This window comes from Diaphorina citri, unplaced genomic scaffold, assembly GCF_000475195.1.
Source record: "Diaphorina citri unplaced genomic scaffold, Diaci psyllid genome assembly version 1.1 scaffold655, whole genome shotgun sequence".
Classification (NCBI taxonomy): domain Eukaryota; kingdom Metazoa; phylum Arthropoda; class Insecta; order Hemiptera; family Psyllidae; genus Diaphorina; species Diaphorina citri.
The window spans coordinates 90,973-108,472 of record NW_007378088.1 but is presented as its reverse complement, the minus strand read 5'-3'; the positions used below and the strand labels follow the sequence as shown (position 1 = coordinate 108,472).

Sequence of the window (17,500 nt, the reverse complement as noted above, 5' to 3'; positions counted from 1 at the left end):
TGCAATACTTTTTAATTATTTTAGTTATAGAAAGTAGAACTGAGAGTTCCTATCCTGTCTTACTTCTCTCTTCGATTTCGGGACGATAAGACCATAGCAGTTACAGTTCCCTCTGTCAAACCTCTTAAAAAAAAATAGTCTAGGTATGTCTGTGTACGCAGTTTTTTTTCCGTTGCTTGTTCTTATCTACCTAGGTACCTAATTACTTGGTTATAAAATTATGAATTCAACAAAGCCTTAAAAGTGAGACTCTCTCTCTCATTTAATGAACATAATTCCACTGAAATGTCCATTATCATTATTAATTAAGCTTATAGGGATGATTAAAAAAAAAAAAAAAACTATGTCTAGTCTAGGTATGTCTGTGTACGCAGTTTTTTTTTTCGTTGCTTGTTCTTATCTACCTAATTACTTGGTTATAAAATTATGAATTCAACAAAGCCTTAAAAGTGAGACTCTCTCCCTCTCTCTTATTAAATTTAATGAACATAATTCCACTGAAATGTCCATTATCATTATTCCAAAGTCGCCCGAGGGAAAGTCCTAGCTACATATGTTTCTACCTAGTACTTTCTCATACAGGACGATCAAGTTTTTAAATTAAAATTTTGCTTACAGAGGATCATGTTATTATGCTTGCAGCTTAAAATGGATAGAAATAATATCCACTGAGCTGAGAGATTTAAATCTGTACAGGGTGTTTCAAAATAACTCGACGCTGTATAATTTTTTATGCCTTGGGTCAACATAAATCTGTGTTCACAAATAATCGAAGCTATAACCCTTTTTTTTTTTTTTTTTCCTAAAAAAATTGAGAAAAAAGTTTTCTTCTTCTCTTTTGCGATTTATACAGCATTAATACAAAATACAACGTATTATTTATTATTACATAACTTTTTGTATTAAAAAAGGAACGTAGATGTACCTACCTACTGTGTGAATTTGAAAAAAATATTTTAAGATTTTGTTCATTACGAGAAGAATAGGTCGGAAATTTCAACTGGAAAATTGTGAACAAAGTAAAAAACGGTGGGTACCTACGTATTATTAATTATTATTTGTTATTAAAGGAGGTTAATATCTCAGGAATGGCATTTGAATGTCATTTGAATTAACTTTGAATGTCTAGAGTCGGTCATGGCTTGGGTAAATAGGCTACCTCTCTGTGTGACCTCCTTTATTATTATTTATTTATTTATTTTACGACTTTCTTTTAAGTGGCAGGGTTCTTCTAGAGAAGCTCTTCCACCCAACCACTAAATTTTTATTTCACTGTGAGCCTTTAAGATATTTCACCAGGGAGGTCTTGAATGCTCCTAGACTTTGTGAGTCTCTTATATATCCCTATGAAGAGAATTTCATGACGCCGACGCCCAAATACTTTACGCCGTCGATTCATCGATAAATAATCGATGTTGACTGAAACCGTACCTACACTGCCTCGACAACATAGATTCAACTTTTCACCTCGTCGATCGACAGCTTCATCGATAAATAATCGATGTTGACTGAAACCGTACCTACACTGCCTCGACAACATAGATTCAACTCTTCACCTCGTCGATCGACAGATTTTAAGTGGCAGGGTTCTTCTAGAGAAGCTCTTCCACCCAACCACTAAATTTTTATTTCACTGTGAGCCTTTAAGATATTTCACCAGAGAGGTCTTGAATGCTCCTAGACTTTGTGAGTCTCTTGTATCCCTATGAAGAGAATTCCATGACGCCGACGCCCAAATACTTGACGCCGTCGATTCATCGATATCTTTTTCGCAGGCGCTTTTCTCTCCCGAGTCTAGTTTCTATCGTCTGTACTATAATTAAAGTCAATAACGAGCTGTTCCAGGATGAATCACCATTATTTTCATTTTTCTATCTGTACACCACAGACTGCAGTCTTTTATTTTAAAACCTGACTCTGCTTTGTGCCTTCCAGATTGCTTTCCATGCTTGATTTCCATTTTCCGCTCAATTCATTTAGCTCTCCCTACTTTCTCTCTCCCTTCTCTCTCACTCTCTCTCTCCCTTCCTTCGTTCTCCCACACTTCTCTCTATCGTTTGCTTTCAGGCTTCATTTCTATTGACATAAAGGCTCTTAACAGTTTTAATATACACTATTCAAATGAAAAAAGGCCGCATTGAGAAAAAAAGCGCAAAATGAAAAGTGGAAGTTTGAAGAAAAATTATGTGAAGAAGAAAGAAATCTCTTCGAATATCTATGCGTCTGTCCTACAGGAATTTACGAGAAAACAAGGAATAACGGGAAGTGTGAGAGAGAGAATATTCACCTCTATTGAAAATCTGGTGTGAACATCACACGACTTTCCTCATCCTGTTTGGCGGAATCCGAGAATCCACCGAAAAGCCGCCAAAATGCCGCCAACTTTTGCATCGATCTGAACCAAGTTTCTAGTTGCATCCTTGTCACATTTGACGACTACATACCAAATTTCAAGTCTCTAGCTCTTACCGTTCTTGAGATGTTTTGTTTACAGACACACGGACCAATTGCTCAATTGGATTCAGGCTCTATTAGGGACCTCAAAACGTGTTTTGGCACACAAAAATGACCATCGAAAATTTTGTCGAATACATTCCTATAGGATAAGGAAAGTAAAAAAAGAGAAGGGAATTCAGCCATTGATATAAATGAAAAGGAAATGGAATCCGCCTACAATTAATATAAAGGAGAAACTTCCTTCCGTTTCTGATTTTCAACAGTCCCGCGGGACTTCCAAATGAGAAACGTTGTTTATTCAGCAGACGCTCGATATAACGAATCTACGAAAAAATCCGTTTCCCCGCCTCCAGAATACGTTATAAACACCGCAAGGAAAACTCGTTATAACTAATCAGCTTCTCCGTTGAATTTCGGTGTTTGTAGGTTCTACGAATTCCAGGACTGTTTTTACTGGGGTGGGGGTTTCCTCCGAAAAACAGTAATATTTTGAATTTATTATTTTCATGATTTTTATTATTTATAACTCAAGGCAACGAGATTTCACTCCACGAGCTGCTTGTTAGAGGATAATAATATATAACTTATCTTTATTCTTTGGAAAAAAAAGTGGAAACTCAATCCCTACGTAATATTATTATCGAAATATTTTTGGAATTCTTCACAAGTGCGCAGTGTTTCAGGGCCGTATATTTAGGGAAGCCCAGCCCCCCCTTTTTGAGTTTTATTTTCCTTTTTTTATTCAAAATCCTGGCTACGGCCCTGCGGCCCCACAGAAAATATGTCTCCTTCCCTTTTGTTCCTATATTTGTTTAACAAACAAGCAAACAGCAAAAGGAAAAGCAAAGGTTGAGTTCGAAGGGCATCCACTCGTAAAAATTTTGTAGCCAAAACCAAAGCAATTACTCTGGCTGGGGCTGATTGAGAGGCTGACGAAAAACGCCGACCCCGTCTGAACACTAGAGAAGGAGAAGAAGAAGAAGAAGAAGAAGACGAAAAGACTTGTTCAGCAAACAATGCGTCAAAATTCAACAACTTTTTGCTGCCTCCTTTGTTTATCAATGATACAAACCACGACAAAACTCTCTCGGAAACAGTCTTGAAAAATACAAAAATAAAAAACTTCTTACTTCCTTTTGAAATAAAAACTTTGTTTGTTTTAAGTGGCAGGGTTCTACAGAACAAGCTCTTCCACCCAACCACTGATCTTTTCTTTCACTATGAAGGTGAACCTTGACTCTTGAGATATTTGCTTCTCAGCTTTCTAAGGTCAGCCATTCACTATCAGGTAGACCTGACATCTGATCAGTTCACCTCATCAGGTCTACCTGACACCTGATGGGCACACACACTATCAGGTATACCTGTCGTCAGCTACCTGATAGTGGGTGGCTGGCCAAATGGTGTTGGCTAATAACGTCACTATTTTGATATTAGCTGGGTCTTTCTCATGTCCAATTATTGTCTGCTCAATACAAAGAGATTTCCATAGTAATTCTTACCAAATCCTGTTCAGATAGAAGTGCCTCATGTTCTTGTATGACTTGGTGCATTGTGTATGAGTTCTGTATGATAAGCGCTGAGATAGGTATGAATGGCAGGATGAGCATTTGAAACAGATAGATCTTCTTGCCCCGTTCTGTGTTCGGGTTGACGCGAAAACATCTGCAAAAAGAACAACAAACGAAAAATTAAGTCTATCACACACTGGAAAAATTCGTTGAAGAAAAATGATTCAGAAATATGTCCGAGATTTTTGCTAAAAAGGGCATCCATCCTTTGTAGCCAAAATCAAATGTCAGCCCAAAGCAATCACCTAGTTAGGGCTGATTGATAGGCTGACAACGCCGACCTCTCTCTCTCTCTCTCTCTCTCTCTCTCTCTCTCTCTCTCTCTCTCTCTCTCTCTCTCTCTCTTTCCCTCTCTCTCTCCCTCCCTCCCTCCCTCTTTCTGTAACTTATTTAGTCTTCGTAATTGGCGACCGGTAAATATTATTTCGTGTAGTTTGATCCTGGAATTTTTTGACTTCCAATATCCAAAAACGGTAAGAACTAGAAGTCTTTACCTTTATATCAACAAAACCTCTGTGTTCAGTGCGGAATCCTCCAATCACATCCAACGCTTCCTTGACCTCTGCACTGATGTGGATCTTGAGAGCTATAAGAGAATAAAATGGATTTAGAATGAAATATCACATTTTTAATTGGTCTAGTTAATTGGTTAAAAGGGGCACACCCTTTCAAAATAAATTTACAAGTCCAATACCTATTACGATTACCAAAAGAGAGATAATATTGTCTACTTTTTATACATGTAATCAGTTTACTCCTACCTAGCACCGATTTTGTACCATAATCAAAAGTTTAGAGCAAGGTTGGGGTACTTGAAAAAAAATCAAAACGGCGGATATCTCCGTTGTTCTGGGGATTTCGAAAAAGTGGTCGGGGAACTTTTGTAGCCCTTGACCTGTAGTGTTCGCCATTTTCGGGTTGACATCGATTAATGCAACACCCTCTATAACTAACCTTCACCGGTGGATTCCATTCGGGACGCTGTGTTGACCGTGTCTCCGAACAAACAGTAGCGCGGCATTTTCGTCCCAACTATGCCAGCCACCACGGGTCCCGTATGCATACCGGACCGAATTTGGACCCGTTCGTTCTTCCGGTGAGGTATGGGGAACATGATGGATCCCGCTAGGAGATCCAACGCCATTGTGGCGATCTCGGATACATGCTTGTCACCTGAGAAACAATGTCACAGAAAAAATGGGATCTAATCGAGTCAAAATGGGGCTCGAATAACCTGTTTCATTAGCTAAGATCACACAATATGGCAGAGCGACTTGTAATCTGGCAATTTCCTATGGTATAAAGACTACCGTCAAACTGTTTGACTTGGCGGGGTGGGGTGCTACTGCGCTCTTTAGTAAAGCAAAAAGTTTCCGCCGTAGGTGAAGGTCAATGGTCATGTTACCGAGGACTGATCACATTGTATGGCATTTACCCCTTCATGTGAGTTTAATTACAGTTAGTTGTAAAGTAACATTGTATGGCATGGAAGAGAAAATTGACAGATTAAATGTTGCCATTTCCTGTGATCCTACCTATAAGGCTCGAATGACCAACAAGATATTGGCACCAATGTTGAGCCAAAGTCCAAAGTGCCTTTCAACGTGAGACTCTGTAGATCTGAGGGTAAAACGTTCGAGTTTCACAGTGGCCTGACCAGCTTATGCTCAAGAGGTTACACACTACACTATAAGATTCATTGAAGGGTTCTATCTGAGAAGCCAAGAAGGACCTAAAGATGAAAATAAAATTTTAAAAGAAAAAAAAAAAAAAAACAAACAAACAAACAAAAAAACAGCAAATAAACAAACTCACCGTTTTTCATAGGCAGTCCAGAGGCTACCATGTAGGAATCCCCTATGGTTTCCACTTTATAAACATCATAGCCTTCAATACGAGCATCAAACAGCTTGTAAATTGAATTGAGAAAATTAACCACCTGAAAAAAAAAGAGTGAAAATCTTAATAGGTACTAGAAAAAAAATCAATTGCCATAGACTGCCCCAGGTGTTTTGGATCTCTCAAATAAGTAAGGATGCAAATCGAAAATCTGATACGTAACCGCTCCGTAAAGTTGCAAAAAAAAAGGCCGTAGAAAAAATCGCGGAGCGGAGGCAACAGACCTAATAGAAACAGTAACTTCGTCTCGAGTTTCACTACATTATTCCAGTTACTAGTAGATGTGGGATATTATTTCCATCACTCACCTCTAGGGGAGTACTAACAGCAGCGATTTCAGTAAATCCGACAATGTCACTGAAATATACCGTGACCGCCTCATAGTATTCAGCAGGTACCTGAGAAATGAGAAAGTAAAACGTCAAATTTTGAACTACCTGTTCACAAATTCACAATTTTAAGCCTACACGCTAAGTTGCCCACATTCCTTCTTTTAAATGGACAAAATAAATCAGAGAAGATCAAATATCGCTGAAGTTCCGAGGGTTAGAGCTTCCTTATCAAATACTAGAGTTTGCAAAAATGGGTGGGACTTACTTGTTGTGTTTGTTTGAGCTGCATGGCAACACTGGGCGGCAACATTTGAACCAGCAACGTGTCGCTCTTGTGTTTCTCGCGCTTCAGCTCGTGCGCCTTTTGCGCCAAATGTGCGGCGTACATCTGAAAGTGAGATAATTAATTATTGAGGGCGCCAGCCTAGTTAGTTTGGAAAGCCTAGTTAGTTTAAACCTTGTAAGCATTAGACCACGGGTTCGATTCTCGCCCGAGGCGGATTTGATCCTGAAGGGATAAAGTTCGTTCTCGGAATGGCTGGCTTTATCCTACCCTGTTTTCCTTCTCTCTTCGATTTCGGGACGATAAGTCCCTAGCAGTTACAATTCCCTCTATCAAACCTCTTCAAAAAAAAAAAAAAAATGAGGATTGCGGTAGCGCTCCGCCCGTCAAGTCAATCAAAATAATGAGAGTTTACAATAGAGAGAGGAAAATATTTGGAGAAATTTCAAATTTGACAGGAAGGAGCACAATTTTAATCCACAAAGGATAAAATCTTGTTCTTAAAAGATGAAAATAGATGGAAACAAATTAGGATAATAAAGTTACTGAAGAAAAGTTAGGAGCTATTTTTGACAGTTTAATTCTGCACAGATAACGTCATATCGCAGAAGGTAATTATTATAATGACTTGGAGGTAATTTAATAAATTATTGGCGGCTAATGAGAATAAACACAAACAGAAAATGTGATGAAAATGTAGTTGGGATAAAATGATGAACCAGATTACTAGAACCTAGATAAATACCAAAAGAATCTACCTGCCATATCGTAAGTAGGTACGTATAATATATTATAGTCAACCCAGGCTGTATTATAAGTACTAGGCCGCAGGTTCGATTCCCGACCGGGATTAACATTATCCTAAAGAGATAAAGTTCATTCTCAGAACGGCTGGCTTTCCTCAGTTTCCTATCCTGTCCTTTTTCTCGCTTCACTTTAGGGACGATAAGACTGTTCCCTCTATCAAACCCCTCGAAAGATAGGAGAAGAAGAAGAATAAGAAGAAGAAATAATAGTCACCTGTATGGTGGTAACGGCGTTCCGGACCAGAAGGATTATAATGGGAGATACCATGAGGACCAGAATCAAAATGGCGATACCGACGTATTCTTGATTATTAGCATTCTCCAGATCAGCCTCCACATTTTTCCTGGAAAAGAAGAAATTAAACGTTGAAGAAAAAATTGACCGGAAAAGAATAGGAAAGAATAGTGTGACAGGATAGGAGAAAGCCAGCCGTTCCAAGGTACGAACCTTATCCCTTCAGGATAAAATCCACCCCGGGTGGGAATCGAACCCGCGGCCTAGCGCTTACAAGGCAGACGCGCCACCAACCAAGCTAACTAGGCTGGCTACTTCGACTGAAAAAAGGTTGGGTAAAGGAAAGCGGAAAGTTGAGTTCATTGATGAATTTCGACATGGAGGAAAAAATAAAGGCGAAAAAAGTGTTGTATAAAATAACCGACCTTTACTAGAGCTTTCACAACTGTCCCACAGGTGTCGCCAGTGTATATGAAATTTTAGCTTTTCCCGGCCCCTCTGAGTCGAGGTAAATATTATGAGGAGAAGTACCCTACCTTGTTACCGCATGGAAAGTGAAAATTCCGAGATTTCAAGCCCCAAAGTGACCTCAAAATCCAGACTTACTTGATTTGAGATCTCAATTCCCGCTGCAGTTTCCTTAACTCGTCCGTGAATTTCGCCATAAGGTCGAAATATTCGATGGCAGTTTCTCCTGATCTACTGATGGGATTGTTCATCTGGATTTGTTCCCGCCTGGAATGAGACATTTGAGATAATTAGACCCCATCGAAAACTGATAAGGAGAGAGAGGGAGATTGAGATATATCCTGGACCCCCTCAGACTGGGTGAGGTTAATGTGAGGAGCCGGGTAGCTTATAGCCGAATGGAGGGTAAATACTCCTGTCACTAAAAACCTTAGCAGTTATACAGTGACATTAAACCCCCTTCAACGCAGACATAAATAACTTCATAACGGACAAAAATAACTTCATAACGGACATAAATAACTTCATAACGGACATAAATAACTTCATAACGGACATAAATGACTTCATAACGGACATAAATAACTTCATAACGGACAAAAAATAACTTCATAACGGACAAAAATAACTTCATAACGGACATAAATAACTTCATAACGGACATAAATTCTGTTATAGCCTCAGGATAACCTCAGACATCTGGGTAGGAATAGGTACATCAGGATATACATAAATGCATGATAGACATTAGACAGTACCTATCTGTGATGGGTACATAACGTACATAGGCACTTGAAGGCTCATCCTCTCAATAATGGTTTGTATTCAATTTGTAAAACACAGAATTCCAAGGCTGTGTGTATTGCTATCGATATGATTCTGCCTCGGTGGTGTAGTGGTCAAGGTGCTCGACTGGTAAACAGGAGGGCGTGTCACAGGAAATTTTTTTTTTTTTTTTTTTTTTTTTTTTTTTTTTTTCTCAATAACAGGAAAAAATATCTACCTAGGAGTATAATTTTATCGGACTATAAGGTATACCTTTTCTAGTGTTAATCTCCAAAACAACTACTGAACTATTCAGAGCAGCAGTCAATAAAGTCATTATAGCAAGGATGCTCGCCATTATTCGAAAAGAATAGGCACACGAAGAAGAAGGAGTGTTAATCTAAAGAGGATGACGACAAACCGCAACCCTATTGGAACATGAATGAAAAAGCAAAGAAAAAGATGATTACATCATTAGGATGATGACATTTTTTATGAAATTTCCTAAAAAGAACTCGTTTTGGATAAATTTAAATACACATCCAATGGAACAATGACCTGATCCAATGAAGTTTGATCTACAGAGGCCGCCGTCAGTGGCGTTATATTCGACTTACCCCCACATCTCAAACCACACCCTCCTTCACTGGTGAACTTATCTAAGTAATAGAAAATACCAAGACTTTCATCAGATGAACTTTTATGTGCTCGTTGTAAAGAATTTATTCTTCTTTTATCGGGGTTACAGAATAATGTGGGTTATAAAGAGCTTGTATGAAAAGAGGAAATGAAAATGTAGGTAAATAAAATACTCTTATGATTGGTTGATGGGGTTTTCATTTCCCAATAGATCTTATGGTCCAGATAAAAAGTCTGGAACTTTCTCAGAGACGAGACGTTACGGAGAAACAAGCATCTCCACTAATTTCAGTTGTATTTAAAATGTGTTGCACATTGCATATACAAAAGTTATCAGGCATTCATACAAAATTTCTTGATAGCTACACTAATGCACTTGCATTTCTCACAAATCTCACAATGCATTAAGTAGAGAATGGGCTTTACAATCAGGTACCTACCTACCGTATGTAGTATCTGTCTACCGTGCGTTGAAAATTTTACATTTCAGTATACGCTCGTAGGTACCTAAAAGCCATCGCTGTTCATTTTATGTCATTTTTACGGCACGCTACACATTTCGGAATTGATTGTTTATCATCATTCAGGAAACAGAAACACCTAACACGTAGGTAGTAACAAATGTTTTAGTCAGATACCTACCTTGCCTACCTGTCTACCTACCTACCAACCCAATATTTATGCTTGTCCCATTTGTCACAACTGTTCCATTTATTCTGCGTTGAACATAAACCAGAAACGGGTAGGAACGAGAATTTTCCATTTTGAAAATTAAAATATTTATTTCCCCGAGTGTGTTTGTCCTACTGGAAAAATTGTTTACTCCGATCCTTTTATCCGTACACGTTTTTCTACATTTTCTATTTACAGAAGGAGAACAATAAAATCAGCTAGAAAATGATAAAAAAAAAATTCTAGATTTACCGTAGATGCAATATGGTAGGTACAAAACCTCTGTTTACAAAGTTCTGGGGAACTGTGTGTGTAAGATGATTTATTTTTCTGGAACGGAGATTTATTGTTTTATTTACTTTGAAAGCAAGTACCTACCTGGATATGAAAGCAGTAAAGTGACACCTTGGAATTTTAGAATTTCGTGTAGGAAATGGAACTTTAAAACCTTCCTCACACTACCTATGTTCGTTCATAAAATTATGTATAAATTCTATTTAGAGTGGGTCATAAACTTCTTCATAGTAGGTACCCATACCTATCTACGTATTGAACAATTTTTAAACATAAAAAGATGAAATTGCTGTTTTTTTTTCAATAAAAATTGGAGGAAAACAAACAAAAATAATAAACACGTATGAGTGAAGGTCAAATTTCAGTTAGAAAATGAAACTGTCATAACAGCATGTTATTCAAAACTAGCTGGTAACAAGACCTACAATAATTTCTAGAAGGGGGAAAAGCTACGGGGAGAGACCGCAAAGGAACATTATTGACCCCGAATTTCTCCCCCAAAAGGACTCGAACAATTTGGAAACTACTGTAAAAACTTTTATTGATATCATTTGTCAAAGCAAGATGGAACACAACATAAAAGAGAATAAATAGAATTGGGGAAGAATCAAATGAACAAAAAAGACTTTGAGAACAGAAATAAGGAGAGTGTAAAGACAGTATTGAATGGGGCTGTTACAAGTGCTACAAAGCATTAGCAAAAAACAGGATTGTAGAGCACTCACTGAAAAATAAGTCAGAGTACCTATCTAGTTTTTCCTGAGAGTGAGCATGAATCTGAACCTTCATTGAACTCAACCTAGAAAAAAATACCCTCAAAACAAATATATACACATAATATCTTCTCACTCTTAAAATCATTTTAAAGAGTTTGTATGTCAAAGATATTGTGTAAGTCATAGCTGTCCAGGAAAACGTCAGTTTTATTTAGATTCACAAACTCTAATACCTACAATATTCTAAAAAATTAAAAAAAAAAAAATGGATGGATGGATGGATTAGAAAAGACATAAAATCTATTATGAGAGCAAGAGGATAAAAATCAATATTCCACCATAAACAACAGATTTTATAAACAAAATACAAACATCTCATTGCAACAACCCCGTCGAAATTAATAAACCTTCATTTGCCATTGAGAGTTCTCCATCAACACCTCTAGGGCGAGGAAGGAAACGTTTTCTCGAGTGCGATTTTATTAATATTAATGGAAAATGGGGACTGGCACTACAATGAATGGGAAAACGAAACTGGAAGAAATCAAGAAAATGCTACGAGGCAAATGAAGATAAATAGAAACCGAGGGTAATGAAAACAATCTGAAAAGATACACACACGAGCAAGAAAAAAATTGAGAACGGGGGGAAAAAACGGAGGAAATCTTTGAGAGATAAAACCCAAGAGATAAAATGTCTTGAACCCCCAAAACTTATTACTTATCCCCAAGACTTTTATCCCCAAAACATGTCCCCAATATTTTCGTTTCCCCTTGTTTTAAGAGAGAGAGAGAGAGAGAGAGAGAGAGAGAGAGAGAGAGATCTAAATTAAGAGATTTTTTGTTTATTTTATAAAAAAAAAAATTGATGCTGTTGACACTGAATGTTTTGATTTCTTACTAAGAAGATGATGTTTTGAGCTCTACCTTTCGGCTGTCTTGGAGTTTCGTTCTATTTACACATCCTCCTTAATGTCATGTACATTATCTTACTGTACGAGTATGAAGGAAATGTACAAAAGTCCTGATGAAAACACTCTATCTGACGCCCTTTACTGCCTAAAATAAAAAGAATGGGTTGGCGGCATATATGTATAGCAAACTAATTCTGGGTCTGATTTAGGTCAAGTTTGTAAAAAATGTGATCATTTTGGCAAAGAAACTAAGCTCATATGGGCCTAATATTCCGAAGAAAGGGGCTAATCTAATGAGATAGGGGGCTCAGTTCTGTTCTAAACCATAGCATCCATAAAAATCATAAATTTCCATCTTAAGTAGAAGAAAATCCGAAGGAAAAAGGAGATGAAAGGAGTGCGAGGAGGAGTAGAAGGAGAAAGAAGGAGCTGGAGAAAGGGAAGGAGAAAAATGAGGGAGGAGAGGAGAATGATCAGAGAGAAGAGGAGGAGGAGGAGGAGGAAGATAAAGGGTTCTCAAATTTCAAATTGGCGGTTGGCTGTCACATAAGAAAACACAATAAACGACATAGGAAACTTTCTCCATCTCTCTTTGTCTCCCTCTCCCTTTTCTCTCTCTCCCTCTTCTCTTTCTCTCTCTCTCTCTTCTCTTTCTCTCTCTCTCTTTCTCTCTCTCTCTCTCTCTCTTCTCTTTCTCTCTCTCTCTTTCTCTTTCTCTCTCTCTCTATCCACCTCTCTCCTGTTTCTTGTCTCTCTCCCACTCCCTTTCTCCTCTCTCAATTTTGTCCTCGTCATAATTTCTCGCTCCCTCCTCTCTCTCTCTCTCTCTCTCTCTCTCTTGCTCTTCCTTGTAGTCCTCTTGAAGTGTCTTTGTAGCATATTACTTTACGCCTCTGTTGGCACACCTCTGATACTGTAGGCCTCGTGTAGATGATTAAGATGATATCACTGAAATAAGATTACCTATTCTAGGTAATAAATTGTGTTTTGAAAATCCCCTTAAAGGGTGCACTTGTTGATCGAACGAGGTGTTATTAATTTTAAGTTAACCCTGTTGAATTTTATTCACGTAGAAACAACCAAAAGTAATTTTTTAAAAAAAAGTAAAATTCCATGAAACAAAAGCAAAGTAAAAACTCAAATTAAATGAGTGAAGTTAAAAAAACCCTACGATCAGTAGGTATAGGTAAGTGAAGTGAAGTGATAAAAAGAAGAATTAAATAAAATCCCTATGAAACAGAAGCAAAGTAAAATTAAAATCCCTATGAAATAAAAGTAAAAGTGAAATCCCCTATAAAACAAAAGTAAAAACCCTGTGACACAAGAGTAAAAATAAAAAAAGTAAAAATCCCTATTAAACAAAAGTAAAAACCCCTATGAAACGAAAGTAAAAAACCCCTAACGAAAAAAAAAAAAAAACTCACCTGAACTCCCGCAGGCGGACTTGAAACGCTTCCTTGTTGGCGATGACCGACTCGTTCCCACCATTGTACGGGGGTACCTTAATGACAGGCCATGTGGTGGCAGACTCCAAGGCCTGGTCGACGGCACGAAACCTGGCCGCCAGATTGGATCTGGAAAACGGAGCACGATGGTGAGCGGTGGCCTTCCTTCAATCCGACCAATAGCAGACGAGATGAATAAATGACGGACCAATAGCAGACGAGATGAAGAAATGACGGACCAGTAGCAGACGAGATGATGAAATGACCAATAGGAGATGGTGAAGAAATGACCAGTGGGGAGATGATGGTTCCCAGAGAAGACAAGATGAGATGAAGAAATGACGGACCAGTAGCAGACGAGATGATGAAATGACCAATAGGAGATGGTGAAGAAATGACCAATGGGGAGATGATGGTTCCCAGAGAAGACAAGAAGACTAATCAGGGCTTAGATTTGGGACTGGGGCTAGCAAAAAACTGTGAGGGCCACAATAAAAGGCTCTTTTTTACTTGTTTGCTCATTGGGGTCACACTTCCAAGAGCTATAGTTCTAAACTGCTGAAGATGTTATATCAGACAAGCTTCAAACTGTAGAGTGAACATACTCTCTATCAATAAATTAATTTTATTATTTTAACTCCAGGTAAAATGAAACCACGGAGTAGGGGGAAAATCCCATATTATCATCGTCGCCCATGACCCATACCTATAAAAAGAAATTCGCCCTTGTTAACACGAATTTATGGCGGTTCCTTTAGCTATCTTGTTAAAACACTCGAATAAACGAAATAAAGAGATGAAGAAATGACGGACCAGTAGCAGACGAGATGATGAAATGACCAATAGGAGATGGTGAAGAAATGACCAATGGGGAGATGATGATTCCCAGAGAAGACAAGAAGAATGATCAGGGCTTAGATTTGGGACTGGGGCTAGCAAAAAACTGTGAGGGCCACAATAAAAGACTCTTTTTTACTTGTTTTGCTCATTGGGATCACACTTCCAAGAGCTATAGTTCTGAACTGCTGAAGATATTATATCAGACAAGCTTCAAACTGTAGAGTGACCATACTCTCTATCAATAAATTAATTTTATTATTTTAACTCCAGGTAAAATGAAACCACGGAGTAGGGGGATTTTCCCATATTATCATCTTACCGACCCATGACCCATACCTATAAAAAGAAATTCGCCCTTATTAACACGAATTTATGGCGGTTCCTTTCGGTATCTTGTTAAAACACTCGAATAAATGAAATAAATAAGCAAATAAGTATTAGAAGGGGAAAGAAACAAGGTAGTTTGTATTCTTGCCTTTGAAATTTTCTATTTGAGTTCTACTAATTTTCTTTTTGGTTCTACTAATTCGATTGCTATTATTCTTGTTGCTCTTGGTTTTTTTAGGTTCTTCTGTTAATGTCTATGATTTATTTCTCTTCAGGTGCTGTTTTAATGATTTCGTTGCTATTGCTAAATTACGTGAGAAGCTGTTTTTGTTGGTTGTACTCGTGTTCTATTTTTATTGCTGCTTCTGTTGCTGTTGATGTTTTCTTTCGTTGTGGTTGTTGATACTTCTGTTTTATTGTTTCTGATGGTCTTTTCCTTTTCTTCTGTTACTTCTGGTTTTGAGGACAATGAACAATCAAATAGTTAGGTCTTCACTTAAATTTAATGCTGTTTCAATTTATTGTTTTTGGTGTTTCTGCTACTCCATTGTTTTTGCTTCTACTCGGTTCCTTGTTACATTCAGTTGTTGGTTTTTGCTTTAATTTTTGTTGTTTTCTTCATTTGCTATAGGTGTTCCTTGTTTTTGTTATTTATTAGGTATCGCATAGTTGTTGTGTTGATAAAGTCTTCAGATGTTCTAAGTTTTGCTTTTCTATGGTTGATGTTTCTTATGCTAGGTATGTATTAAAAGTTTTCACTGATAATATCCAAAACTCACCTGAGCGTATGATTTCCATCTGTAAAGAGTCGGAATGCCACCTCTGACCTTTCCAGCTGAATTTGATCGACAACTTTGCCCAAGATTGTCGCTTTGGTTACCTGGGAAGCAGAAAGCCATAATTTTGTTCGTTTAGAGTTTTAGAACCACAGAACAGTGTGTGCTTTCAATGGAATTTTCCGTTTTTGGTAACGAAATATTGAACGATTTCATATTTAAGTGGGTCTAATAAATTTGAAGTCGTGCCCCTTTTAAAATAAATTTATTTAAAAAAAACACACATTTAAGTTTCAAGCGCCAAACTGCTCAAATTTGATAACTGAATGCTTGTACAGGGTATTGACTTCGTTATTTCAAACAAAGCATTAAAAAGTGAGAATTAAAGGCACCAAACAAAACAGGAGCTCTTGAAAACGTCGAAAAAATGCGATGAGTGGAGGGAAAATCCTAATTATTTTGCCTGTAGTAGCATCAGTGAATAAAATTATCTCCAATGCCACTTACTCCCTCTTTTACCCCTCCTTGCCTACAGGAATTTTTTTCCCTGATTGATTGTTATGGAAAATATGATTGATAATGATAACTTGAGAAGCATTTTGTGTAATGGAAAAAGTCAAGGGCTTTAAACAAAATATGCAGATTAATATTAAAATGTAGAGGTTAAGTGGTAGAGTTAATTACCCTAGTTTTATATTAGCTCTATGGTCAATGTCAGATACCTAGGCCAGAGTAGTTAGCTTGGAGCCCTTGGAGGATAGCTCGTCTGCCTTATAAGCGCTAGTCGCGGGTTCGATCAACGCCCGGAGCCGATTATCCTAAACAGATAAGGTTCGTTCACTTAACTGCTGGCTTTCTCCTCTTCTGTCTTCCTTCTCTCTGCACCTTCGGGACGAAAAGACCTTAATAGTTACTCACAGTTCCCTCTATCAAACCTCTTAGGGAAAAGGAATTTTCCGTTTTTGGTAACGAAATATTGAACGATTTCATATTTAAGTGGGTCTAATAAATTTGAAGTCGTGCCCCTTTTAAAATAATTTTATTAAAAAAAACACACACATACAAATTTTAATTTTAAGCGCCAAACTGCTCAAATTTCATAACTGAATGCTCGTAGAGGGTAGGTATTGATTTCGTTATTTCAAACAAAGCATTAAAAAGTGAGAATCAAAGGCACCAAACAAAACAGGAGCTCTTGAAACCGTCGAAAAAGTGGGATGAGTGGAGGGAAAATCCTAATTATTTTGCCTGTAGTAGCATCAGTGAATAGAATTATCTCCAATGCCACTTACTCCCTCTTTTACCCCTCCTTGGCTACAGGAGTTTTTTCCCCTGATTGATTGTTATGGAAAATATGATTGATAACTTGAGAAGCATTTTGTCTAATGGAAAAAGTCAAGGGCTTTAAAAAAAATATACAGATTAATATTAAAATGTAGAGGTTAAGTGGTGGAGTTAATTACCCTAGTTTTATATTAGCTCTATCTTCATTGGTCAATGTCAGATACCTAGGCCAACCGTAGTTAGCTTGGAGGGTAGCTCGTCTGCCTTATTATAAGTTATAAGGGATTAAGAGCTAGGTCACGGGTTCGATTAACGCCCGGAGCCGATTATCCTCAACAGATAAGGTTCGTTCATGGAACGGCTGGCTTTCTCCTCTTCTCTCTTCCTTCTCTCTGCACCTTCGGGACGAAAAGACCTTAACAGTTACTCACAGTTCCCTCTAAACCTCTTGGGGAAAAAAGCATCTTTCTCTGCACTGTAAACAACTTAAAAGTTGTATTCGTAGGTTGGTAAAAGTTAGGTAGGTACACTTTTCAAAAGAATGAGAGGTAGAAGTACCTACCTACCTATTTTGTTCCCATACAGTAGGTAGAGTAAGTACCTACCTACTTGAACTTTTCAATTTCCTAAAATTCATCTCAGAACAAGTAGGTACCTAATTTAAATATTTCTTGTACCTACTACTTTCTTTCCTCGTTTTTCTTCTTCTTTTTCTCCGTCTTCGCCTTCTTCTTCTTCTTCTTCTTCTTCTTCTTCTTCTTCTTCTTCTTCTTCTTCT

General features: G+C 37.7%; 1 protein-coding gene across 1 annotated transcript in view; it reads right to left on the bottom strand.

The window, feature by feature from the left end:
- The window catches only part of LOC103510900, a 54,502-nt gene that overhangs the window by 15,437 nt on the left and 21,565 nt on the right, over positions 1-17,500 (bottom strand). The window contains exons 3-12 of the mRNA XM_026824841.1: positions 15,442-15,542; positions 13,475-13,660; positions 8,190-8,318; positions 7,563-7,692; positions 6,525-6,647; positions 6,236-6,325; positions 5,844-5,967; positions 4,983-5,201; positions 4,440-4,614; positions 3,960-4,122 (exon numbers count right to left, since the gene is read on the bottom strand). Of these exons, the coding sequence (XP_026680642.1) occupies positions 3,960-4,122; positions 4,440-4,614; positions 4,983-5,201; positions 5,844-5,967; positions 6,236-6,325; positions 6,525-6,647; positions 7,563-7,692; positions 8,190-8,318; positions 13,475-13,660; positions 15,442-15,542 (1,440 nt within the window). The remainder of the gene's footprint in view (positions 1-3,959; positions 4,123-4,439; positions 4,615-4,982; positions 5,202-5,843; positions 5,968-6,235; positions 6,326-6,524; positions 6,648-7,562; positions 7,693-8,189; positions 8,319-13,474; positions 13,661-15,441; positions 15,543-17,500) is intronic.